At 38.3% G+C, this 26,282-nt stretch overlaps 3 protein-coding genes across 9 annotated transcripts; 1 reads left to right on the top strand and 2 right to left on the bottom strand.

Moving 5' to 3' along the window:
• f11r.1 (F11 receptor, tandem duplicate 1) lies at nt 1-9,644 on the bottom strand. Of its 4 annotated transcripts, none has more exons than XM_087178016.1 (11): nt 9,523-9,644; nt 9,337-9,436; nt 6,011-6,070; nt 5,127-5,243; nt 4,542-4,682; nt 4,163-4,365; nt 3,960-4,062; nt 3,518-3,625; nt 1,631-1,643; nt 1,463-1,523; nt 1-1,374 (listed from the first exon to the last, which is right to left on the bottom strand). In XM_087178016.1, exons 2-11 carry the CDS (start codon nt 9,386-9,388, stop codon nt 1,339-1,341), a joined length of 894 nt encoding a protein of 297 aa, XP_087034142.1. In that variant the 5' UTR covers nt 9,389-9,436; nt 9,523-9,644; the 3' UTR covers nt 1-1,338. The 4 variants fall into 4 exon arrangements, with proteins under 4 accessions (XP_087034142.1, XP_087034143.1, XP_023277362.1 ...); XM_087178017.1 differs by having other exon boundaries at nt 9,563-9,627; XM_023421594.2 differs by having other exon boundaries at nt 9,337-9,556.
• A 1,086-nt stretch (nt 9,645-10,730) lies between these two features.
• thy1 (Thy-1 cell surface antigen) lies at nt 10,731-17,430 on the bottom strand. The gene is made up of 4 exons (XM_087178036.1): nt 13,489-17,430; nt 12,832-12,875; nt 12,363-12,686; nt 10,731-12,223 (listed from the first exon to the last, which is right to left on the bottom strand). Exons 2-4 carry the CDS (start codon nt 12,860-12,862, stop codon nt 12,117-12,119), a joined length of 462 nt encoding a protein of 153 aa, XP_087034162.1. The 5' UTR covers nt 12,863-12,875; nt 13,489-17,430; the 3' UTR covers nt 10,731-12,116.
• A 67-nt stretch (nt 17,431-17,497) lies between these two features.
• On the top strand, nt 17,498-21,797 carry LOC147818247 (uncharacterized). 4 transcript variants are annotated; one of them, XM_087178032.1, is made up of 4 exons: nt 17,498-17,759; nt 18,209-18,326; nt 19,451-19,798; nt 19,896-21,797. In XM_087178032.1, the coding sequence occupies exons 2-4, from the start codon at nt 18,257-18,259 to the stop codon at nt 20,000-20,002; spliced, it is 525 nt and encodes a 174-aa protein (XP_087034158.1). In that variant the 5' UTR covers nt 17,498-17,759; nt 18,209-18,256; the 3' UTR covers nt 20,003-21,797. The 4 variants fall into 4 exon arrangements, with proteins under 4 accessions (XP_087034158.1, XP_087034159.1, XP_087034160.1 ...); XM_087178033.1 differs by lacking the exon at nt 17,498-17,759 and adding an exon at nt 17,804-18,078; XM_087178034.1 differs by lacking the exon at nt 17,498-17,759 and adding an exon at nt 17,804-18,083.
• The last annotated feature ends 4,485 nt before the right edge of the window (nt 21,798-26,282 follow it).

Genomic DNA, 26,282 nt, shown 5'->3' with positions numbered 1-26,282 from the left:
TTCAATTTAACAAGTTTTATTAACCAATATGTCAAGCAAAGTTACAATCATCAGCTGATCAATCAGCTCCAAAATGTCTACAAAGGTCAAGCAATGTGATAACAGTGTTTCCCAATTTCAATATCGTACCTTATAGATTATAGATATGTACCGATGTCTGACCTTTTCAAAACACCTGAATGCACGACCTGAGAATTTGTGGATGTCAAGGTTAACAAATGATACAAAATCATTGAGTGTCATTTTAGTGTTGGGGGTGTACAACAGAACTAGTAATATGACCTTCATGTCAAAACTGTTTGAGTAGTTAATGATAAGGCTACAGGCAAGGCTTACAAACATGCTGGTAATCATTTAAAAACCTGTTTAACACATCATCGTTAATTGTTTGCTTCAACTTGTTTGCTTCATCCCTGTACTGTCAGCCTACACACTTTTAAAGATCAATGCATGAGCTCAGTCAATGTAGTTCTTAGGTTTAGAAACGTATTTATCAGACAACACAAAGGAGACGAATGTAGTATTAGTTCAACTGCACTTAAAATGTTAATGTCATACAAACAGTCTCCACCACAGCCACAAATGAAGCCAAGTTAATTGTTTCTAGTTTGTGTCAGGAAGCTTGGTGATAACTTTTCCTGATTTTTTAATTGTTCTAAATTACAGATGTAAAATTATTACATTATATTTACAAGCAATAAACCTTAATAAACCCTAACAGAAGCAGAATATTTTACATTACAACAGTTTGTGTAAAAAAAAAAAAAAAAGAAAAAAGAAAAGAAAAAGATAGGTACACAGACTCAGAGATGAGGGAGTTCTACTGAAAGAAATTATGCTACAGAGTCAAAAAATGTAATAAAAATCTGATTGTGAGAGTTTTTAAAATGCTCTATCAAAACTGCATTTGCTGAGAAAAGGGTGTCTATTGCACTCATCTTCATTTCCCTTGCAAAGAAAATAACTGAATACATTCAAATACACAGATTTTTTCCTACTTGTACTGGCATTATCCGTTCTCCATTTGACTTGTGTTTATATATTTGGAACAAAAAAACAAAGTTTTCTTATTAGGAGGACGACAAAATCAGAAACACAGAAACACAAACTCCAAACAAAGGTGGAGAAACATCTGAGGCTAAAATGGGTCAGTAGTGGTCACAGCTCATTCTATTAAAAAAAAAAAACCTATAAAAGTATGAAAGACGGCTCATTACCTATCTGCAGTAAATTATTAAATACAAATCCAGTCAATAGAAAACCTTGAGAAAAAAAAAAAACATGCTGAGATCAATTTAAAACCCAAGGTGCTCTCCTGTAGTGACTTCTGCTTGCAGGCTATACCACGAAGGATGACTTCTGTTTGAAATCCCCCTGGCAACAAACATCAAATAAACATCATCAAAATCTAAATTAACTTGACTGTGATATAAAGCTTTTGGAATAACAAGTTCACACTTACATCATCATCTTCACCACCATACACTGATGGGGGCTGGTAGACCACGTTGGACTTTGGTTTGCTGCAGGGAAAAAGAAACATGTTGAGACAGAGGCATGGATAACCATCTACTTTATTGATGATCTGCTAAATCCATTAAAAAAAGTATAAAAAAGAAAACCGTCTTACCTTTCGCTCTTCTCTGTAAAAGGGAAAAAAGGAAACATTAGAAGGATAAATGACATGATAGAGAAGTACATACATATAGCTGCTCTTGTTTTAACTGACACTTGCTATGTGTCTCACATAGGACATGCTTGATGTTGCTGGGACCAAGCTCAACCACTGAGGACATGAAGGGCAGGTTTTACACTGTCTCTTCAAAGACATAAAGGATGAATATGCATCTGAATCTTCCAATTAATGCTGAGCATGATTATGCTAAAAATGAAAGTGAATGTGACACTGTGTGCTTCAACCCAGACAATCCATGTCCCCGTTATCTGGGGGCTTTGGGGGATGTAAACAGGAAATATAATGTCATGGCATCCGTGTCAGTGAGTTAGCTGTGGGCTGAAACTTTAGCTGTTAACATTTTTGCAAATAGACACCATCAAAAGTATGACGAATTAGCCTTTAACAGTTGCTGTTTACAATGTAACCATGGATGTAGGGACAAATAGTGATTTTTGTCCCCGCATCCATCCAATTTCAATTACTCTGACACTGAAGAAAACTTAAAAAGGTGATGATTCTCAGGCAAACTCTGGTGTTGTAAGCAGCATCTTTTCACAGATTTACGGACATTTATTACTAATGGAAATAACGATATCCTTGGAAAGTCTAAGTCACACTGAATCTAAAACTATGTGTGTCATGTTGGTGTGTTCAGATTGGACTCAGACTAAGTAATGACTCTGAGAAGAAATATGAATTTTGCAAAGTGCAGCAATCAGGCGCCAAGGATTTTAAAATACCTTCATTGCCTCCATCAACTGTCACAGTCAGTTGCAAATCAGCAGGCCAAATTACAATCATTACCCTCAGGTTGTTTTTAGAACACCAGCATGCACCTGCCCCTTTCACCTCACACAGTATCTTTGCCTCCCATCTCCGTCTTACTGTGACACCCTGTCAAGTCTCCCCCACCTGCATGGAAAACCATATAGGCAATATCTTGCAAACAATCTTGTTTTCCCCTCCTCCCTCTAATGAAACAAAGACTTAACACATAACTGTGTGCAGGTCATGGGAACCTTTAATTATTAGAGGGCCCTATCTTATACCTGGCGCAAAGCAGCAGCAAACACAGCCAGGTGTCTTTGCTAACTTGTGTAGCTAGCTCTCCTGCTGCTGCTGTAGTCAGTCTGCTTGCACGATTTCAATTTGAGCATGAGAAGATCCATTTTTTCTGCTGCAAAGCGTTCTCTCTTACTACCTGGCAAATCTGCCATAATAATTGCAATCTGCAGAGGTGCAGGCACACCTGGCTTTTAAAGGGAAAGGGAGATGGCACTCTGATCGGTTTATTGCCTGTTACACCCAAAACACACCGATGATTAATTAAGAGACTAAGTGCAACCCCTTTTGCTAAAACCATTTTTATGCTGTTAAAATAAGAAAGGTGGATCTGGACACCATGTGATTAGATCATTACAGCAGAGCCCATGTTATCCGATTTAAACTTCTCTTTCATAAAGTGTTTTCAGTATGACATATTATAAAGATGTTATTTCATTCACTTTAATGCCTATTGGAAGTCAATGACAGACTTAATGCTGATAGTTTAATAAGCTGTAGAACACAACAGCTACCTTGTTTGACTACCTCCTTAACTTGTTAAAAAGGGGGAAAAAAGCATACATTGCCACTAACTTGCTTTCTTTTACTGCTGTTTGGGACACAATGTGCTACTTAAGATAAAAACAACTTTTTTTCAGTTTAATTTGAATAAGTTTAATTCCCAACAAACTAACTATTCAGAGGTGCAAGGTTTCTGGAAATGTCAACACTGGGTATTACAATATTGATGATCACAATAAATGCTATGCCTTTCATATAATGTAGAAAACTCACTTGGCAGGTATCCTTTCTTGTTGGCATACCAAATGCCAAATCCCAGTAGAACCAGTAGCAGCAGAACCACTATTACCCCAGCAACAATTCCTCCAGCGTTTACATCACCTTAAAGAAAACATGACATTTTGAGGTTTCATTAGCTGAATTACAGTCAGTCATCATGGTGTGGTAAACTAGTACAGTAAACTCTAAAACTGTCCAGTACCCAGATTATTAAAACATAATTGGAAATGAAAGATGTATGACGAAAGTCTGATTATATACTCTTTTGATGCAAAAGCATTTTATTGTTCTCTACGATTGTACAGCCCACTACACCCGCTGACACCAGTTGAATACATAACCTTATTGTAATTTATTTTATTCCATTCCCTCTCAAGGAAAAACTCATCAGCTCAGACTTAAGTGTGTTTTTGAAATTAAAGTGAGGAGCACTTACGGACTTCCATTTTCACAGCTCTACAGCGCTGAGGAGGACCAGCATCGTTGAAAGCCTCACAGAAGTAATCACCCATGTCCATCTTGGTTGTCTTGGGAAATTTCTGCAGACAGACAAAAGACAATGGACAACACAAAATGTATCATTTTAAAAATCCACAGCTGTCACAGTACAGATGTGCAAAGTAATTAGTTGTAGCTGACCAGGTCGCCGTTATCTGGGTTCAGGCGGTAGGTAGCATTTTGGAAGCCAGACATCTTGTGAGGATCAATGGGCAGAGGGGTGCCATTTCTGTACCACTTGTATTTGGGAGGAGGTGAGCCAACGCTGTCATGGCAGGACAGAGTGGCTGGCCTGTCTGTCGTCACTGAGGAGGGGATCCTACACACGGGTGCAGATGGAGGAACTGCGGGACATAACGTTCAGTTTACAGCTGGTCTACTCACGTACAGCAGGATTACATTACAGAACATAAATAAAGATTACAACAGAATATCAGTTATCTTATGGTGGTGCTGTGACTGTGGGTGAAGTATAAATGGATAGATGCGTTTTCAGAATGTGATTAAAAAAGATCCTTACCCAGAACAGTCACCGTCACCCTGACTTCACCAAACTTGCTGTTGCCAGACACCTCACAGTCGTACACTCCATTATCGTTCACGGTCATTTTGGAGATTCTCAGATTGCTCTCATACATCGTCACTCTGCTGGAATATGGTGCTGTGGAAAAGTTGCTGAATTACGTAACATAACATAACAAAAGCATTCAGAGAGCACGGGCTTCTGCCAAAGCTGCCTCGTCCTCTAAAATTGTTGTTTATAAATATTTGGAAACTTTCAATCTGAATCTGAATCATAAACACATAGGAAATCATGTGATCATCAAGTGACTTATCAACATGCAAAATTTGCTACTGTCATATCAAATTTGGCAGGATCATTTAGGGTGATATGCATGTGCAAGTGCAAAGCGAATTTAAGTATTTGGAATAAAATATAGGAATAAAGTATGGGATTTTTTTTAGTTTTTGTAGTCGTATTAAAAAAATTATTCAGCTGGAAATAAATAAATTAAAAATCTCATTGTAGATTTGTAGTAGATTTTGAGATATGTTAACATGCTACAGATAGACACAGACAAAAAAGACATGACCATCTACTTACTTGTTGGTTTACCATCAAAAATCACATATGTCTGTGAGCCTTTTAAGTTCTTAAATTTCCACTCCACTCTGGCATCTCGACCAAAGTCCGCTGAATAACTGCATTTCAGGTCAGTACCTGAAATAACAGCAACAACAGAGTTCACAATAAATCCAAAAAGAACACACCACTAGACTGGGAAGGTTTTCACAATTATTGCTATTGATATTATTATACTATGTATTGTGTAATGGCCTCTCTGAGGCCCTGATAGATAAGAATCCCAGGTTGAAGACCAGTGATAAGACAGATGACTTTTACAGAATTAAAATTTAATCATAGAAATTCTGATCAGCTATGTGGGTATGTGTGTGTGTGTGTGTATACCTTGTGCTGTGTTTTTTCTGTATTTTAATTTACCTGTGTTGCATCTCCATTAAGAAATTACAGCAAAAAGACACAGCATTAGCTACGTGCTGGTGAATGTGCACCTCAAAAAAATATAACTATACTTTGGCTACAATGGCGAAAACAATGCCATGTGGTGACCATAAGAAGTGTGAATGGGTGGTTTTGGTTGTTTGTGTTTTCTTCTACAAGTTTACGATGCCAGTGGAGATTTCTGATTGAGGCCAACATACACCAAGCTGAAAAAAAGATCAGTTATATTCCTCTTTACACTACACACACAAATCAGTTCCTATGCCAGAGACACCTACTGTGGGACCACTGTACACAGAAGTATAATCCCACATTTATTGTACTTCATACTTTTTTGGTGAAAAATATATAAAATGGATGTACCATTGCCTAAATCTTCAGCTGATACTTCACTGATAACATTGTTTATTTACTTCCTGGCTTTTCTTCTACATTCAAATCAATTTATATTTTTAGGGACTCACCTTCATTCTCTCTCACACGCACAGTTGGAGTGCTGGTAGTGACCGAAAAGCCACTTATACCTAGACACATAGACATTGAAATAAAACAGGTAATTAGACTTTAAATAATACACCTTTGTATTTAATGAACTGACGTTAGAATATATAAACATAATATACATACTGGAAACAGGCAAAGGAAAAACATTCATACACAATATACAGTATATATGGAATAATAAGTACATGACATATTTTATATTGAAAATGCTCATTCATTGAGTTTGCTTATGATGAAATATTGCCTCTAAAGACCCAAGTGACAGACATTCACCGCTTTTTTTTTTTTTTTTTCTGTGCAATGTCTAAATATGACTGCAGTGGATGCAGTAACAGTTCCCGTCCAAAGCAGACAAAACAGTCATGTTGCAGTTTCTGGGTTGGAAGCCTATATTTTTAATTTCTTCAGTATGAGGTTAAAGCTTGGTAAGAAGCAAGATAAAAGCACTCTGTGTTGTAATATTCACAAGAAGCAGCAACAGACATGAACCCTGGTTAAACCAAGGCTGTGTTATGTTATGTTATGTAATGTTATGTACTCTCTTAAACTACACAGAATGTCAAAAGATGATTGATGGGAGAAACAGGAAGTACTCCGTCATCAAAATGCCAAACAGCAACATACCTTAAAATTTTCAGTAGCATGCCTGTGGGCACTAGTGGGCCTGAAATGATTAGTTGATTAACCAACTGAATTAATTAATCTGCAGCTGTTTTAATACTTAATTCACCAAGGAGCTTATTTTTTTAAACTGTGTCCATTTGTTGGTTTGTTTGTTAATTTGTCAGCAGGATTACACAAAAAGTCCTGAAACAATTTGCACCAAACTGTTCGAGGGATGAGGCCTGAGAGACATTTTTGTCACTTTCTCAGGAAATAATGTTTGGCTCTTTATGTATAAAAGCAGACATATTTATGATGTTGACATCTATGAGTTTTTTACAATTTGGTGCAGATCCAGATAATAATCCAGATCTGGTGGAAGAAAATGCTGAATTTGCATTACACAGAGAGTTATACCTATTATTATTAATAGTGAGTGACAGTACATATGGCACCAGCACCATTTAGGAATGCTAATGCTTACATCATCATTTCATTGAAGATGCAAATAATAAAATGACACAATAACAGCAACAGTTGTAGTAATGAGAAAATTCATACAGCTGTAGAGTTGTATTAATTATGTCATCATATCACTCAACAGGTAATAAATATAGGTAATGAAAATTTGTTGGATTTCTTCATATTCTATGATAGTAAACTGAATATCTGAATAAATAACCACTGGCTTCTTCAGGTTAGGCAATTTGAATAGGTCAATTTGACCTCTGAGAATTTGCTACAGGTAGTTTTTTTTATTTTCTGATGTTTACTGGACTAAATGACTGATCGATTAATAAAGAAAATAAGCAGCATATGAATTTTAATCAAAATAATTGTTAGTTTCTGCCTACAAACAATATTTAACTGTACTGTGCTGTGCTTATTTAGGGTAAAAAGATCTACTGCTGTGACACCAATAGATGAAGGGGTATGATCGAAGCTCATCATCCCCACAGGAGCAGTTCACAAACTGATATTCTGTTAAAGAAAAACAACTTAAGATCAAAGACACACCCCTTGCAAAAGGCAGAGCATGCTCACAAGCCTTCAGGGTGTGGACAAAAAAATGTGGCTCATGCCTGTCTGCTGAGCCAGAAAACTTCCGGTGAAACCGTCAACAGTCTGGCTGAAACTGGGTCTTTTCAGGCACAGCAGTGCTGACACCAGACACGGGTAACTAAATCATTAATGCATACAGTGACCAGACTGTCTGTCACACCATTTATGCATCTATTGCACCACTTTACATTATGACACCACTGCCATTACTTTAAGTGTTGGGAGTTAGACGATATAACTACTACCTTGCTGTTTGACAAGCCATAGAGAAGCTTCAACTATAGAGAACAGCAGCAGGGGCCAGTTAATCATTAACTGTGTGCAAAGTCTTTCATTGTACACGCCACGCAACTTACAATGAAATGAAAATATAAATATAACAAAAACTCCAAAGTAACTTAAGTTAATAATTCAAGTTTACAGATGACATTTTTATTGTAGGTACTCTAATGACAGGCAGACTTCCTTGAATCCTGCACACGTCTTTCACAGTTGGTCTCGGCTGAGATAAGGCAGCTCAGTCACAGTTTTGGTTTGGCAGAGAGATACAGACTTTCAGTGTAAAATGAAACCAGAGCACTCCATGACTTCCTTGTTTGCATACTTTGCGAGTTTCAGGGTTGGGGAGATAAATGTCTCTCAAGGTAAACTGCTGAGAATACATTCAGATAAGAAACCCATGGGAAACTCACTTTGAAGCCTTAAAGTAAAATTTCTACGTTCAGTGCAACAACTTTGAAGAGGCCTCTCTCTCTGTAAGCTGCATTGTACAGGGTCTCTCAATAACCAGGTCAAAAGTTTTTCCCAAACAAATTAGATTCAAATACCTTGATCACATGATGAGTGGCTGCTGGATTTGTGAACAGACATTTCTCAAACATAATATTTGAACTCAGACACAAATTTATAGATCTACAGCACTGACAAGTTACTTACTGATTACATTGTTGCTTTCTATATAGGTATGGTGGAAATCAACTCTATTGGGACCTTCAGTATGCTCAATATTATTTTAACTGTGGCCTCACATAACTTCAATTGGTTTTAATATTACTAAAATATTGCTACCTATATATATAATAGTCACAACAGGACTGTAAAATTATTAATATTACAAGCTGTATTTGTAAAGCACCCTTCTTACTTTCATGATCTAATTACTATTGTGGTTCTTGCAAATGGGGAGGAAATAATAAATATTCCGTCTTCCACATATTTGTGGTTGCTTATATTCAGCTGATCCCAACTCCCAGGGCGTAATAGATCTGTTGGTCTTTCACGTTGTTTTTAAAGAGACATTGTAGCAAAAGTTGAAAATAACCTACAACTTTAAGACTACAAACAAGAACCGTTTTTTAATGCTCTCTAATATCAGCTTCGACTTATCATAAACCACCTGTACTCACATAAGCAGAACAGATACTAAGCAGGCCATCGTTTTCTTTCCAGGACCAGGCCCGACGTAACAACACACCTGCTAACAGTTCATTTAGTATTTAAGGGCTAAATAGCAACTATAATTATTACTGTTGTTGTTGTTGTAGAGTTAAGAGTGCAACAGTAAAGACAATAAAGCGTTGACTGTCCTCAAACTAAAAAACTTTTGGCCCACATCACTCACCTGTCACTGCGTGAAAGAACAAAGCCGCCGAAACCAACCCGCTGACAAGCATGTTTGGTCCTTGTTTGTTCCAGGACACGGTCCCTTTCCAACAATACTCCTGTGAAAACCAGCAGAAAATGCACAGAAATCTTCCTAGCGTCGAATGAACACCTAAGCTCCTATATTTTCCAACTTTTAACTCACTGTATCGACGTCTCTAGCTGTAGTAACCGACTGCTCTCACCTAAGGGGCCTGCCCAGGTGACAACAGACTCGGTAACTTCCGGTAATGAGATCCTCTCAGGTGCCTGGTGACGAGTGACTGGAAAAACAGGTTTGACCAGAACAACCCTGTTAGAAAACACACACAAAGACAAAACTGGGGCAATTTAGTTGTTTAGTTTTTGGAATGCGATATTTACTCAGGACACAGGACAGGTTGGGTTCAGCTCTTTGCTCCCTCCTCCTCGCTTAATTGTAGTTGTCCTGCTGTGATACTGATTTTCATGTTCTTATATTTAATCTCTTTCAGCTCCTGCTTTTCAGAGAGCAAAATGTGCTGCATGATGAGTTTTTTTTAAATGTGTGAGGATTTGCTGAGCTTGTGTCTACAATGTGGAATTAGCCACAAGGGAAATATAACTTGTCAAATTATTTTCACTCTCCAATCTTTTACCTCTGTCCAAAGGTATAAAATTACACTATGTGGCCAAAAGTATGTAGACATAGAGGCATATACTTTAGGGTGCTTGGATTGTTTTGATTTGGCTTTGGGCCCTTATTTTCAGACAAGGGAAATCATAAGGCTACAACTAATAATGATATTTTAGACATTAGTATACTTGCAGATCTCAGAGCCCTGACCTAAGAAAACCTTAGATTAATTGGGAAACTGATTAATGTTAGTGCACGATTTAACTAATGTTCTTGAAAGGGAGCAAATCCTTGCAGCCAGGTTACGAAAACTTGTGGGCTTCCCAGAGAAGTAGAGGCTGTTGTAGCAGCATCGTTTTGAAATGGCAGGTGTAATGTTTGGACATTCACATACTTAATTTAATACGCATTAATTTAATAAACAGCAACAGAAACTTTTGCTTATGTAACCTATCCCACGTGAGAGACTTACGTATTTTCTGTTGCATTTGCTGCATTTCTGGATTTGTGCCACATTTCTGTTTATGTATGTGCTTTCTCCTTAGGGGCCACCAAATGTTAACTTCAAAACCACCTGCTCAAACTAGATACTCTCCTTTGCATAGTATTAAACTTTGCTATTTCTTCATGACTGTAAACCCTGTAATCACTTCCTTCTTCTTTTTGACACTTTCCAGTACAATCTGATTGAACACAGTGCTACCCTCTACAGGAGATCAACAGCACCTTCAGTAAAATAGTAATTCCACACACGTATGTCAGATTTCATGCATAAATATATTTAATTTACTTTTACATTATATTTGTCTTCAAGAAAAGTGCCTCAAAGCTCAGTGCCACATTTCATTTTGGTTTGTTTGTTCCTTTTAACAAGCATTGTTCTTCTTTGTTTATACCTTTACATTTCAGTTCAGTTTATTGTCAGTATACAGTACATAGTACAGCAGTGCTTTTCAGTGCATTTAAATGATTGTGCTTTGGCTACACACCACCTACTCAACTATATACATGAGTAAAAATCCTTTACATTATCAGAGAAAACATTGCACCATAAAAAGCATATTCAATGTAAATGTATAAATAGGACCATCAATGAGGATCTGACTTACAGCCCTCTGAGACATACTGTATATGTGCTATACGTACTGTATATATGAGCCTCGGCTGAACATGGATCATGTGTCTCAGGCACAAGTGAAAGGCAAAATAAACACTGAGTTTGTGTTTAGGTTTTCTTCGTCACAATCGCTGCAGGCTTTTATACATTGTCTCCTCAGAATAGAGTAAATTAGAGACTTTATTGCTCATGCATGCATCATTAAACAGTCAAAAACAGTTTTAAAGTTTTTGTTTCTCTGTTTATCACTATACTAAACCCTTCCAAAGCTAAAGGTGCTGCCCTACCCAGTTCTTATCGACTGATTCGACACAATCTTCCACTAGAAGATCTGTGTGGCACAAGGTCGCCTCTATCTCCTCTCATCGTTTGGCAGCCAAGAAGAGACACAGGGGACAGATATCAGTCAGGCAAAATAGATTGCTTACCTTAAAGAGCGATGAAACTCAGCAATAAAGTCACACGGGGCAACTTTGCATCACTATTGAGCTAGGAAAATTTAAATTGTTAGATAGTAGCAAAAGTTTTCATCTCTTTTTAAAGTCTCTCCTATTTGCAGCCCTCGCTGATATTTTTCCCCATCTTGTTATTAAGACTGTAGGCTAAAACTCAATATCTTTCATTACATTGAATAAAATCACTAAAATTATTGAATGTAGATATTAAGCATAACTGAATATAGACTTTCAATTTTAGGACTCAGTCACATTTATGCTCATGACCCGCTTGGCAAGTCTGTCAGAAATTTATCTGGAGCCAACATATTTGTTCTGTACATTTCAGCAACTGATTATATGTGAGAGTACTGTAGAGTATAAAGTGTATGCAGTAGTACGTGTGCTTAGTATTGAGTGCATAATGCTGAGTATGCAGGCCTGTTACATACCAAATACAGCATATATTGTACATACATTCAGTTCAACTCATTGCACTTTGTGCATACACACAATTTGTGGAAAGGCCAGTAGCAGTCACCAGATGATTATGGGTGCCGTGTTTAAGTATATGCAGCAGTTTGGCGCCTTGTTCACAGCCAGTGAATTTCCAGCAGCATGGGAAGTGTCATCAAGGTCAGCAGTAGGCCACTGCAGCTTTGTAATAGGACACTCCACGCTGAGCAGGGGAGGAGGAGCTCTGCAATAAGAAAAAATAATGCAAGTTCAGAAGGAGGAGCATTTTGTTTGGCGGACACTCAAATGTTTCCTTTTTGCGTGTAAAATAACCGGATGTGCACATCTGTGGTAAATAATGTCCATGAGCTCACACGGCTTACTTTTGTCAACCACTGAGGTTTTGGATGCCGTGGCAGAGTCAGGCTGTTTGATGTTGCAGGTGAAGTTGGACTTGCCGTTGGGCAGGTTTTTAAACAGCAGGCGACAGTTGTTTCCTGGAAAGATGCGGGCTTTGGCACGTTTCTTGAAGGGGGCGTGTTGCTCCTCATCTGGGTCGGTGGTGTCAAGGAGTCTTTCTCCTTGTGTGTACTTGCAAAATACTTCTGGTGACTCAGCAGAAATCGCATATTTGCAGTCCATCCTGAGGTGGTGCTCATCTATTGAGCAGTAGGTCAACTGAATCACCTTCTGGGCTGATGCAAAGCCTATGTACATTATAACACAAAGAGATGATCTGATTTATTCATTAAATCCATTAAAATCACATCATTAATGCAATGATGGGAAAAAACATGGAAATATTAGAAAAGTATCCTCAATTAACATCATGTAAACCATAAATGATCTTACCAAAGAGTAAAATTGTGGTAAGGAAGAACATTCTTTCAACTTTCCTGAAAAAAAAAAAAAAAAAAAGTCACAACAAACTCACACCAGATAAATACTGCACAGTAGAAACAAACAGCTAGCTTTTTTATTTGGCTTTCCTGTCTTTACATCTTTACATTATTGAGCTTCCAAGCAAATAAAGCTGACAATGCTGTAAAGAGTAGGGTCAGATTTCAGAGACATGAATGCCACACTTCTGCAGCTGTTATTCAAACCCACAGAGGTTACTGTAGAAAAGTCACTGTATCATAATACTGAATAACTGGGTTCAATACAGCCTCACTGTTTACGCTGCAAAGAGATGAACTGCAAACTTCACTGGTGAACTGCCAACATTGACGCATTTCTGTCCTTAACGCTTCTCTCTCGAGAACATGGGTTGTTTCATTTGCCTTTTATTTGGACTCAAGATGTTAAGATCATACATACAGCAGTTCAGCAATATTTTGTTTGCTTGGTGCAAACCTATTCTCGCCTTCATTCATATATTTGCTTTAGTGCTGACTTCAAGGATTTCATGCAGACTAAAAGAAAGAAAAAAGAGCAGTCTGTGTAACAGAGTTAAACATTTTATCCTAGCTCTGATTCAGCATATAATAGTACTTGAATCATTCTCACCTTGTCTGATGCAGTTTGAGCCTTCCTCAGTGCTCTGCAGTGTGATGCCAGGGGTAGATACAGTAGAGGTCGGCTTATAGAAGAAACATAGGAGAGAGGGAGGGGGACAAAGAGAGAAGGGGGAGGGGGAGAGAGAAGGTGGGAGAAAATGCTGCTCCAATGGACTTTGGGGACATTTCTCAGTATTGTATACGGATTTTTATTGATCTTTACCCTCTGCTTTACCAGAGGACAGAGGATCACATGTCAATACACAAACCCCTGGCTTCATATCAAAAGTCCGAATTCAGGCTGCTGAATGAGAAAGAAAAATTAAATGTTGTGATGAGGGTTTGATTAGCTGGGACACCTCAGCAGCTGTTCTACATTCCCTCATTCAGTGTGCCGTGCAGTAATACCCTACCTGTCAGCAGTTTCTCAGCTACTTTTACCAGCATAAATTAAAATATGTACATTTTTAATATAAACATGCAGACACTTCTATCACAACAACTATACTCCATTTACATCATAAAGGAAAAACAAAATAAAACACAGGATGATAGAAAATGTATTTGAGTATTCTGCTTAAAGGCGTATCATTAACAACTATATTAATATTGCAAAGAAGCGGAAGTGCTAAAATTAGACTATTGAATGGGCTATGATGAAGCCATGGCTGATGTAGAGTACGTTCACACTAAGCCGGCTACTAAGAGTCTACAGCGATGCTATACACAATGGTGCTTTGAGCTAAATGCTAATGTCAGCATGCTAACATGCACAAAATGAAAAAAAGATAATATTACATAACACTGGTTAGGTAATGTTCACAAACATCTTAGTTTGGCATGATTGTGCTAATATTTCATAATTAGCACTAAATACAAAGTACTACTGACACTGAACGTCATGTCATGAATGTCAATGTTTTGCAACCATTTGGATGTCTGTGACAAATTTTAAAAAACAGTTGTTCAGATGTTTACTGTAACTCAAAACCACTAAACCACCTGATTCTAGATGGATCCAAAATTTTATCCCAATCCAACTAATAGTTGTTGAGATTTTTCAGTCAGGACCAAAGTGGTGGACTGACTGTCTCACCAACATTGTTATTCCTTGAGTCAAACTACTAGCACAGCAAAAGCTTAATTGCCTGGTAACCCACAAATCGGAATTTGCAACCCAGTGAAATGACTGATACCATATACAAACTAAGACCCAGTGAAGAGCTGCAGAGGACACAGTAGTGGGTTTTATCATCAATATGATGCCTCACAACACTACACTCTTAACAGTAGCACACATATCTATTTTCTTTAAGTAGTAGGCTACTTGAAAACTAAGGAGAGTCAGTAATCAGCCTAGAAATGCTAGTGCTGTGCCAAGTCAGTTGCTGTCTTCAACAACTGTATAGTTGGAGAAATATAGTGCGACAAAATGTTGCTCTAAATATTAACTTCTATGGCAATGTAAAACGATGTAACATTGGTTCATGTCACCTACAAAACATTAGATCCACTGAGCTAGACCAACTGTATCCTATCCTCACCCTCTTCACACTGCTCATCCATTTTGTCAAGCTCCTTCGTAGACAGTTGCTGAACGACTGCCATATTGAAGCGGTCTCCCAGGACACTGACAGAAGTGTTGCTGAGGTCTATGAAAACCGCAAGCCACAGTAAACAATGAAAGCCACTTCACTCTGCGTATTATTTGATATATGAAGAAGAGATATTTTTACAGTTAGTTCTGTCTCCTCTCTCCTGACTACCAGGAGCAGAGAGAGCAGGTGTGGTGTAGAGAAGTATTCATTACAGATTCTGCTGTGATCCTGGCTGCTCCTGTGCTGGATGCTGCTGCTGATACGCTGCAGGTGAAACACACAGTCATCACCCATTCGTCAATGATACACACTATACTATGAGTACTGTCCTACCATTGTGCTATCACCAAGTATTGATTAAGTCTCTGCCTTTTAAAGCCCTGCTTTTTACAATTTTCCACTATTTTTGCCTTAAGGTCACTAAAAACTGTGTAGTTTCGTGTTGCAACAGCAATCCAAGTGTGTTGGTTTATTTTCTAGTATCTCTCTTACCCTTTATGAACATTACTCTTAACATTCATGTGCCTGATGTGGTCTGTTTCAGGGTAATTTGATTCTCCTTCAGTGTGCCTGCAAGACCAGACACTGTGTACGCTACATGCATCTGTCACAAAATATTTGTCATTAGATGCTAAAATAATTTAAAAGAAAATAATAATAATGATAATAATAATTGGCAGGTCCTTGACAAAGATTTTCACTATAAAAGTCTTGACCAACTTGTGGTAAAAACACTTCATTTTCTTGTTCTATTTTCATAAGTGTAAAAAAAATATGTTTTTTGTGAACATGCTTTCATTCTGAGGGAAATGACTGATGACTGATGTTGTATGCTGCTGTTGGCTGGTTGCAGATTTTGTTGTCTGCAAAGTTTTTGGAAAGTTTGATGGTCCAGACCATGAGAGCAGCACAGTGAGCAGGAACACTGGAAAAGCAGAAAACTTGTATGCTGTTAATTTTCACAGTATCCATTTAGTATAACTCAAATACATACTTGTGTTTGTATATTTTTCATACATGAACATATGGCACAGAGTTGGGTCATCTAAACAGGGTACCTTCCCCACTCCCAAAACTCAATAAATAACTGTTATGTTACATGTGATTCTTATTCCTCCATCTTTGATTGACTGATTTATATTAAAAATCTCCAAAAAATAATTTTGCATGTAAAGGTGTCATCTGTTCACTTTTGATTTTTTTAACCAGCACCCTGCACCATACTTACTCTGTACAAAGATTATTTTGATGTAAAAATATAATTTTTTCCATTAGCTTGTTATGTGTCCCTGTGACCCAAAGTTCAGTTTAGAGACACTGGAGGAGTATAGCTTCATCTGCAGTTTGTGTTGGGCTGCAGACAGAACAGCACATCCAGGCCTGTGGGATACAGTTATATACAGCACAGTTTGCACTTTGTGTTTCTGTGCAGACTGAAAGATTCTTGTGCTCTTCTGCTTTAATCATCGACAGTAGCATGTTCAACTTTTTCATCTTGTCCCATGTTGAACTCTGCCAGGTGATAACGTGGTGTGAAGGTTATTGATCTAATCGGACAGACACTAATCTCCACTGAGCTGCACCTGCTTGTCACAGACTGTCGTTGTCTCAGTTTGGGTTCACATCCTCTCATTAGGCAAATAGCAAACTGTTTGGTTTGTTTGTCTTTTATGGGCGACAAACACACAAACAAACAATACAATTTCAGTATTTATGCAAAGAAAATACTTTGTAATACGCGATATTTTATATGCATATTTCATTTTTATATGTATTTTCTTAATTTATCACCAAAACTATACTAAACGCTACAGAAAAACTGCAGTAACAAATGAAGGAAATGCAAAATACAGGTTTCCTGTTTTCTCTGCACAAGTCACTGTTGGACTTTGGAATTCATTCACAATTTAAAAAAATCCCCTGCTGCAAACAAAGGTTTAAAAAAAAGTCTCTGAACTGCAACAAAGAAAACTTTTGCAGGAGAAGGATCACATCTGCATTTGCAAGTCACAGTTATTGCTCTGTCTCTAATTCCCCTTCACAGGCGTGGGATGAATGAGTGGTATGAAGTGTGCATGGAACAAATTAAGTCTAACAAATAAGATTACACTGAAACAAGGAGGTGTGAAGGTGTTGTCCATGCGCCTCACATGAGATGCCACTAAGACATTGATAGCGTTGTCTGTTCTGTGGTGGTGCTTCCATCTTTTGTCCTGCAGATGGAACTCTTCTTTTGCACAAAGATGAGAGGGTGGAAAAGCAAATTGATTGGTTGCTTGCCATTTTGTATAAAAAAAAAAATCCAAAAAGACACCTACATCTCAAAACAGTGTCAAAAACACAAAGTTCCAGTTCGACGACAGGAACCTAAATGCATAAAGCTGGAGTCATAGGTGAGGGCATAATGAGCATGAAATCTCAGCTCAGTAACTTTTTTATCTGATAAATGGAGGGAAATTGAAATGCATTTCTTCTCCATATTCCACTAGTACTGGATCCCTGCCAAGGAGACGTATGCATTGAGAACATAATTATTTAGGATTAAAAGCCGTCACTCGCTGTGAATGTGTGTTTGAGTGAGAACGTACAGAGCAATAACTGAGCCCTGGTCAGACAGTCAGCGTTGCTCTGCACAGCGGCACAAAGGTGCATCTCAACCCTCGAGACGGGGACCGAACATCAGGTAAACCGGCTCTCTCTCTCTCATCTGCAGGCTAAAGAACAAGGCTTTGACATGTCAGCATACAGAATCCAGTATTTATCCGGTCGGTTTCTTGCATGTGTCAGAAAACATGTCTGCATGGTCTGTCCGGCTCCTTCACCCGCAGTAAGGACGGAATGTGCGCATATACAGTGAAGGGAGCTCGGCAGTTTGCTGCAGTGCAAAGTCACCGCATGGGCGTAGTCCTATCTGCATTTGGGCTGCAGGCAGGACAGCACATCCAGGCTCGCTGGAGACGGGCACACATCAGTTTAATATATGCTGCAGTTTGTGCTTATTGGTACAGTAGGTTGTTTACACTGTGTTTCTATAGATTATAAGCATCTTGTTCTCGTTTGCTTTAATCACTGATGGTGTTCTGGAGCTGCATGTTCAACTTTCTCATGTTGTCCCATGTTGAACTCTGCCAGGTGATAACGTGGTGTGAAGGTTATTGATCTGATCGGATACAAATCGCCATGGAGCTGCATCTGATCGCCACGGCCTGTCTCCTCTTTGCCAGGATAATGATAACGCACCAAACTCACAGTACGTGTGATTATGTATTCTTGTAGTTATTTATTGTCATATTGCCATGTCACTGTTAGATTTACTGAAGTAGGATATGGCTGTAATTTGAGGTTGCTGTAGCCATAAATGAATGTGATGATTGGCACTCATCCATTTAAAGCGCGTTTTATAAAGGCTACTGTTGTTGGTTTTACCATAAAGGTGAATTGTTTAAAAAAGAAAACAGACTTATAGGCTAGTAAATGTAATAAAATACCTGTATCTGTGTTGTGAATAAAACTTAAAGGCAATCTGAGATCAAGTCCTCCATCAAAATCCAATAATACTGCAGCAATGGTGTCATTACCTGATTTCACCACATGGATTAATAAAGTTTTATTGGGATTATGTAATCCAACAACAAATAAAGACATTAGTTTTATCGCAAAATGATGTAGTTCCTTTCTACCTACACTCAGCTGAATGGAGGATAGGAGGGGGTTGAAATGAGTAGCAACTGTAGGTTACATCATCCCAAAATCTCTGTACAGTGCCATCACCCACTTGGACTTTTTCATATACATTTTCTTAACCTAGGCCTATGTGACAAAGTTAACATTATTTCCATACAAGTTTTCTATATTTTACACATTTTATTCACATGTTTATTTATTTGATAATGATTATTTTATTTACTTCATATTGAAAACTTTCCATATAATACCTTTTTTAAAAACAACAGTATTAATGTTCACAAGTCAGCATCCAGAGTTGAACACAGTCATTTATGTTCTTATTATGCAGCTTGATAAAACATTTATGAATAAGATGCTGCCCTAGATCTTCTAAACTGATACAGACCTGTGCTCATAATTGATTCAAGACCGTCTTTGCTGGTATTCGTGTCTGTACTAGATATTGACTGAAGTCATGGTGTGTAGCTCTGGCTTTGCGCTTCAGATCATTGTCCTGGAAGATGAAACTTCTCCCATATTACAGGTCACTACAGTAACATTTTATCCAGGATTCCTTTCAATCTTGCTGCATTCATTTCACGATGAAAAAGAAACAACTGCAATACAATATATTTTTGTGTGTACTATGACTATAACTACTTTCACGGGCATAATGTATAACTGTAATACTGTTTGCATCTCTTTCAGTGAACTCAGTGTCTACGTTTCTGTTCACTCCACGCGGGCCCCAGATGTTTCCATGTCTAACTTACCTGGAGCGAAACGTCAGGGTGGACTGTGAGTTTCCACCCACCTACCAGATCCCTGGCCCCTACTGTGAGTATCGGCAGGACAGCCGGCTGGTGGGAAGCACCTACCCCAACGCCGTCATCTACGTGTCCACTGAGGACCGCAGAAGGAGCAATGTCAGCCTGGTCACTCCCACTCTGTGCCGCCTCACCTGGGCCCCGCTGGCTGATGAAAAGCCTTACACCTACACCTGCAGAGTTTACCAGGGCAGCAGCTGGAAAGAGAACAGCATGGCTGTGCATCACAGTGAGTAGAGTTTACTTATTTTTAGGTTATGTGGCTCTTTGTTTTCTCTGAACATCAGTAGTCACAATATCTAAACTCACACTCTGCTCTGTTGCAGGGATCCTGCCAATCTGCTCTGCAATCAGTGTCATGTTCAAATCTGCACCATGGCTTTTGTCACTGGTGATGTCACTTCCTGTGGCTGTGGGTCTTCTGAGTCCGTGAACTCTCATTTTCACGGCATAAAAACTCAGTGGACATTTTACATGATTTTTGACTCACGCTGGTTTGATGGTTGGTGGTTGAAACCAAGTGGGAAGATTTTTTTTTCTATTATTTTATTTTTTAGGCAGAGAGTAGAAGCCATGAAAACACCACTAAATAAATAAGACTGAATAAAAACAACCTCTAATTTAGCACTGGACAACTGTGTAAAAATGTATCTGGTGTGAAAGGTTTTATGTAAAAAAAAAAAACTCATTCTAACCACTGTACCTTGAACACCATTGTTTGGTAATGCTATCAAAAGGAGAGCGAAATCATGGTGATTACAGTGTAAGCAAATGCAACAGTGAATAATATTATTTTCTATTATAATGGCTACTAAAAAAAAGCAGATTACAGACAATCTTTTGAGCTGTTGTCTCGATCAGGGCTCCCTTGTAAATAAGATGCAGTGGGACCTACCGGTATCTGTATTCAAACAATCATTTCGTTAATGGTCAAATAAATATTAATTTTGTGTATTTTTTTTTAAACAGATTCTTCCTATAGATTTATATTGCAGCTTACTGCTGTCCTGAACATAAATGGGTTTGATTATACTGTATATACTGACATTAAAACACTTAGATCTGGTGCTCCTGCAACATACAGTTGTATACGAAAGAGTGGAGAGCCCTTGGATTGGATGTATTGTGCTACAGATAGAGAGTGAAAACATTAGAGCTTTTTGTCTGTCAGTTCTGCCCCTAATTGTGTTAAGTTAAAAGTCTCACCACTTTGCTCAGCTATACTTACAGTACTGTATGTAACCTAGATAAGTATTCAGATGGATGTTATGGCTTTTGAAAAATAGTAATGAATAACTGCTCAAACACTGCCTTTCCTGCTAGCAATGCTAACCTCAGACACCTCCAGTACCTTTAAAAAGCATTAAGAAGTCATCTGTACACTGGACCCCTATGTGAGGTTCACCTGGTTATAAAACAGCAGCTCAAATAAAACCAGATTTTCCCCCTCAGACAGCAATAAGACAAATCCTTAACATGATTGGGGTGATGATACTTTACTTGAAGACCCTTGGAACCAGACTCTCATGTCAGTGCATGACATTTCACTCAGTGCTTCGTTGCTAATCTGCCCAACAGCCTAAAAACACATGTAGACGTAGCGTCGCTGTTTTAACTGTTTGCAGACGAGGTGGAGGTCTTAGCTCTGCAGCCTTGCAGTCAGAGTCATACTGCAGCTGAGTGAGTAACACATTTCCTATGCAGTTCAAGTAATAACTGATGGACAGACAATGCCAAGATAGTATATGGTTAGAAGAAGAGACATGGGAACTGTAATGTTTTACACAGCAAATATTCGCTTTAATAATACTGGCGTTTAAATAAGACAATGCTCTCTTCCTGTACGCATGTGTTAATGTACACAGTATGTGTGTAGTATTAAAAAATATTCAAGCTTTATGTGATTTTTCAACGCTGCTTCCATTTTAATATTTTATGTTTAGTGTACACACCTTTCACATTTAGAGCCTTTGTATGCTCTCTATGCTGCTTACTTCATTTTTTTTACTTTGATGTCACATTCAGAAGTATAATTGTGTTCACACTATGTTTCTATTTTATGTTGCCATCATTTTCTGATGCTATGCTGCTCAGTATTATTTGCGCAATACTTCTTGTAATAAAGATGTCCTTATATTTTTCAAATACACAAGTCAGCTCATTTTGTTTATTTTACTCTAAATTCAAGAGCAAAACTATAGTAACAAATAAAGGTTATGCACAATAAAGGTTTCCAGTGTTTTTCTCTTGTTACTGTTCAAGACAATTTAAATGTATGAGTACATTTTTTATAGATGAAATATATTCAAGCAGCCACAAAAAAGCTGGAATAAGAAAAGAATCACACTTGAATCCCCAAACCACAGTCATCCCTCGGACCCTAATGCTGCCAAAATAGAGTATGAGGGAAATGCTGATGTTGTGATGGAACAGATGTGTTTTGTGCTTGTGTGGAGTTCATTGCCTGACTTGCTGTTCGAGTTAATAATAAAGTGTTATCAATCTAACACTTAAGCAAGCGTGAAGACTTGGCAGGGACATTGTCCTTGGCTGAGTCGCGACGACCTGCCTGTTGAATTTACTAATGATGGAGAAAGACGGATCTTGGGAAATGTTTGAATGTAGTGTTTCAGTGAAAGGGTCCAACTTGGCCTATTGGGTAACAGCCTGCTCTGGTGTTTTGCATCTTTGCCAAAAGGCGTTGACCGAATTCTGTTACAGAGGAGTTATTGTTTGTACTTGTCAGAACACTTTGCACATTTTACTTAAGAATTTGTGTGCAAACTTTTGCTCCATGTACATGTAAAACTGATATTAAAGAGCACCTTTCACCTCACTTAAAGTTTTTCCCTCATCAGAATCAGTGGGAGGTAGTCCAGGGTGTATCCTACCTCCAGTGCATGCTGGGAATTCAGTCGCACAGACCATTTGGCTATCAATAGCCAAATCAGTATAAAAGAATTCAAAGCTCTCAAACTTAGAGTTTTGGAAGCCAATACTGGATTGTGTATCATGGATACATAGCATACACACACCTCCCTCTTACACTAGAGGTCACCAAAACATTGAGTTACTGTGTTAAGCAGTTTTGTAGTGGTGGTGACTGTGCTTCCAGCTTTTGTCCTGCAGAGGGAACTCTTGTCTCACACCAACTTTTATCAGCACTCTAAAAACATACTCATGGTATTGAGGTTATACAATTGAGCTTCCATGTGCATCAGGGTCAACAGGTCTATTTGACATAACGATGCAATTCAGTTCCAGGGTGCTGATTGTGCATGCTGGCTCCTAGTCATGATTTACCTGAGCGTTTAAACTGAACACAACTGCCATTAAGGTTTTTAGCTGGTATTAGTGTGGTGAAAAGTGACTAACTGACTATTCACATTTTATGCTACCTAATACATCTGCCACACTGAAACCGTCCAGTGAGGAGATGTAGGTTACAGTGGCATGGAGAACTCAGCACGCATGTGAAGGGAGATATGAGATGGAAGGTATCACATTTAGTTGTTTTTGGCAGCTGCGTCAAAACTGTGCTGCATGAGCAAAGCATTGTCACTAACGGTAAAGATGCAAAGAGCATCAAAAACTGAAGCTGACATCACTTCCTTTAATAATAAGCATACTGCGGTTCAGTGGAAACATTTTCTACATGGAAATGACATGAGCTCTACAAAGGAACAAAATAAATAACCTTTAACTTAACTACATCACCAAAATAAAACCCTTCTTTGGCTCTGGAGGAAGCTAAGAAAATAACTGTTTAATATCAAGGTTATATCTGATTGGTTTAAGACTTGAGTGAAGAGACATTAGCCTTAATCTGGCAGGGATAATGAAAAGGTTTGATTGGTTGCATTATGGGAAGTGTGGGATCCAGTGTAGGGCCTACACTGCTTGATGACCCAGTGCGACAAGCTCAAGTTTTACCTTAAAACTGTCATAAAATTATTCTTAGTTGTAAAAAAAACAATGTGCATATGACATTCAAAACCACAAAGGACAGACATGTTATTAGTTTCTGTTAGATTGTAATAGTTCACATTCATACTGTATTTTAGTTACATATGAAACACCATCAACCCAGTTATTTGAATCTGGAGTGCCCAAATATTATAAAAGTGTTGAAGAGAAAAAAAAACATCTAATGTCTTATCAACTTCTCCTTCTTCTTCCTCTCAAAAGCTCTTTTACTGCTTGTGGCTTGAAACCAAATTAAACATACTGTAGCTAACTAACATAAGAGCATTTTAATGGAGCAGTTTTTGTCACAGGTAACCAGAGTTGGTTGCACCCATACAACTACCCTGATCTTCTCTATTTCCTGTTCAAGCATGATGTGATCTGACTGATCAGCAGACTGCTGCCAGGTTAACCTCATCATGGATTCATCTTTATCCTGGCTTCCCTCCGAGAGATACAGAGATTCATTGCTGCTCTGATGCTCGGTGTGCATGTGCATACTGTGTTTTATATTAGCAAAGCTCCAACAACCCAAACTACCTAATTTCCTGGCTTTGTGCCTGGGCTACACGGATAAATTAGCTTGCCCCTCCTTGCTGTGCAGCCCCTCCAGGCCGATGCCCCCCTTTGGGAGAAACTATTGAACAAAGGTCCACCTCATTTATGCAAGCATGGCAGGAATGATCTAATTCAGATCTGAGGTGCATTAAACAAACATTTGTGTTCCACTTCATGCAGATGTTAATAGAGGTTCTGCTGCTTTTTCTATGAGTCAATTAGGAGCATCAAGAGCACAGCAAGACACCTTTAAACCAAATCTGTGTCATGAGGTAATGTCTCAGTAACAAACAACAAATCCTTCATCGTGTATGTGCTGTGCTGCAGAATAAGCTCTACATTCAGTCACAAAAAACACATTTTTGTAATTTGTTGAATAAATGATTAGTGATAGTGGACACTGGCTCACCAAAACTGGACAGTTGAAGACTGGAAAATGTATCCTGGTCTGATGAATCTGGATTTCTAGAGAGACACGCAGATGGTCGGGTCAGAATTTGGTATCAACAGCATGAATCCATGGACCAAACCTGCATGGGGTAAACACTCCAGGTTGCTGGTGTTGTAAGGGTGTGGTGAATGTTTCCTTGGTACACTTGGTATACAAGTAAGGATAGGCCCCTTGATACCAAACAGTCATGGTTTGAATGCCACAGCCAATCTGAGGGTTACGGTGAGGATTCAGGTATTGTTTCGACCATGCCCATCCCTTTATGACTCCACCTTCTAATGGCTACTTCCAGCAGGATAATGCGCTTTGTCACAATGGAAAAGTCGTTTCAAACTGGTTTCGTGAACATGAACATGACAATCAGTTCAGTTCACTTTGGTGGCCTCCCCAGTCACCTGATATGAATAAAGTAGAACACCTTTGGGATGGGGTAGAACAGGATATTGATCACCATGTGTCAATTTGTGTCTGACTGTGTCTTTCCATTGACCTTTTATGCAACTGTGCCATCTGTATAAATTTGCCTCGCGTTCTGTCTTGACAGATGGTAACTCTTGGCAAAGAAAAAAATTCTCTTAAACTATTTCTATTTTTTTTCAACTATTTCTGTAAGTGTCTCAGTGATCTTTGGTTGAGCAGTATATGTGGGCTATGTGAGAGTGCACGTTTTGTAGCCACTGAGGCTGAGAAGATGTGCCCCAGTCAAACAAATAAGTGACAGTTCGAACTCAGCCACCCACCTAGTTTCTCCTCTCCTGACATACTTTATTGACCAGTCAGGCAGCAGAGGTGACTCGATGGCTCTGAAAACAACAACCACTTAGGCAGTCTATTTGTGATCTGCCGCCCTGCTGGTGAAGGGCTCTCATTGTGTGATTCATTTTTTGTAAAGATGGCTGGGTGTGTTACTATTAACAAAATATTTTGGAGTAGTGACAATCGAGGACGAGCACAACTACATATGTTTTTGAATATGTTTATTTGTGACAGGAATGTCTTTGAGATAAGATGCTGTGTGTGCTGAAACTGACTGTCAGTGCTGATAAAGAATATCTTTCATTGACAAAAAAGTGCAATAACTCTTGAATAATTAAAGTGAATCTTGATGATTTATTATCTATCATCTAAATGATAATGATCTTTGTAGATGATTCAGCTACACGGAACATTGCTCCTACACACACGAGGCTTCTTCTGTAGCTGTAAGGTGGCCTATTTCCTTACAGGAAATGAATCTGAACTAAATCAGTTACATCAAGTTTGTCACTTATGACAGAGAGAGTGTTGAGATACTGTAATGACCTGCTTTTTCTCTTATTCCATTTGGTAACCTATTAAGATATGCTTGAATATTTTCAGTAAAACCTGGTAATTGGGCTTGTTTCTTAATACAGAAGAGTATATAGAGCGGATTTGTAGACATTTAACCATATATTTGACTATATATAATATTATTATTATAATTATTATCATTATTATTCATTAAAAAATGACCTTGGCAATTTAGAACAAGTACAAACACTTTAAGATGTGGTTGAATGACACATTGTTTGTTTGAAGCATACTGAGGCCTTAAAAGACCCATAATCTGTGCTAATGGTTTCCATTTATATTAATTAGGAAATGTTTAGACTTACTGCCCCACTGCTGCACACCTTCGGTTAAGGCCCTATCTGTAGGAACCCATGTGCAGCTCATTCAATACCATTTAGCCAAGAAAACTTTTGAGACTGTGTGA

The sequence above is a fragment of the Seriola lalandi genome, unplaced genomic scaffold, assembly GCF_002814215.2.
Source record: "Seriola lalandi dorsalis isolate HSWRI2012SDOR001 ecotype SW California unplaced genomic scaffold, Sedor1 jcf7180002054672, whole genome shotgun sequence".
Taxonomy (NCBI): Eukaryota; Metazoa; Chordata; class Actinopteri; order Carangiformes; family Carangidae; genus Seriola; species Seriola lalandi.
This window is presented reverse-complemented; position numbering and strand designations above follow the sequence as displayed.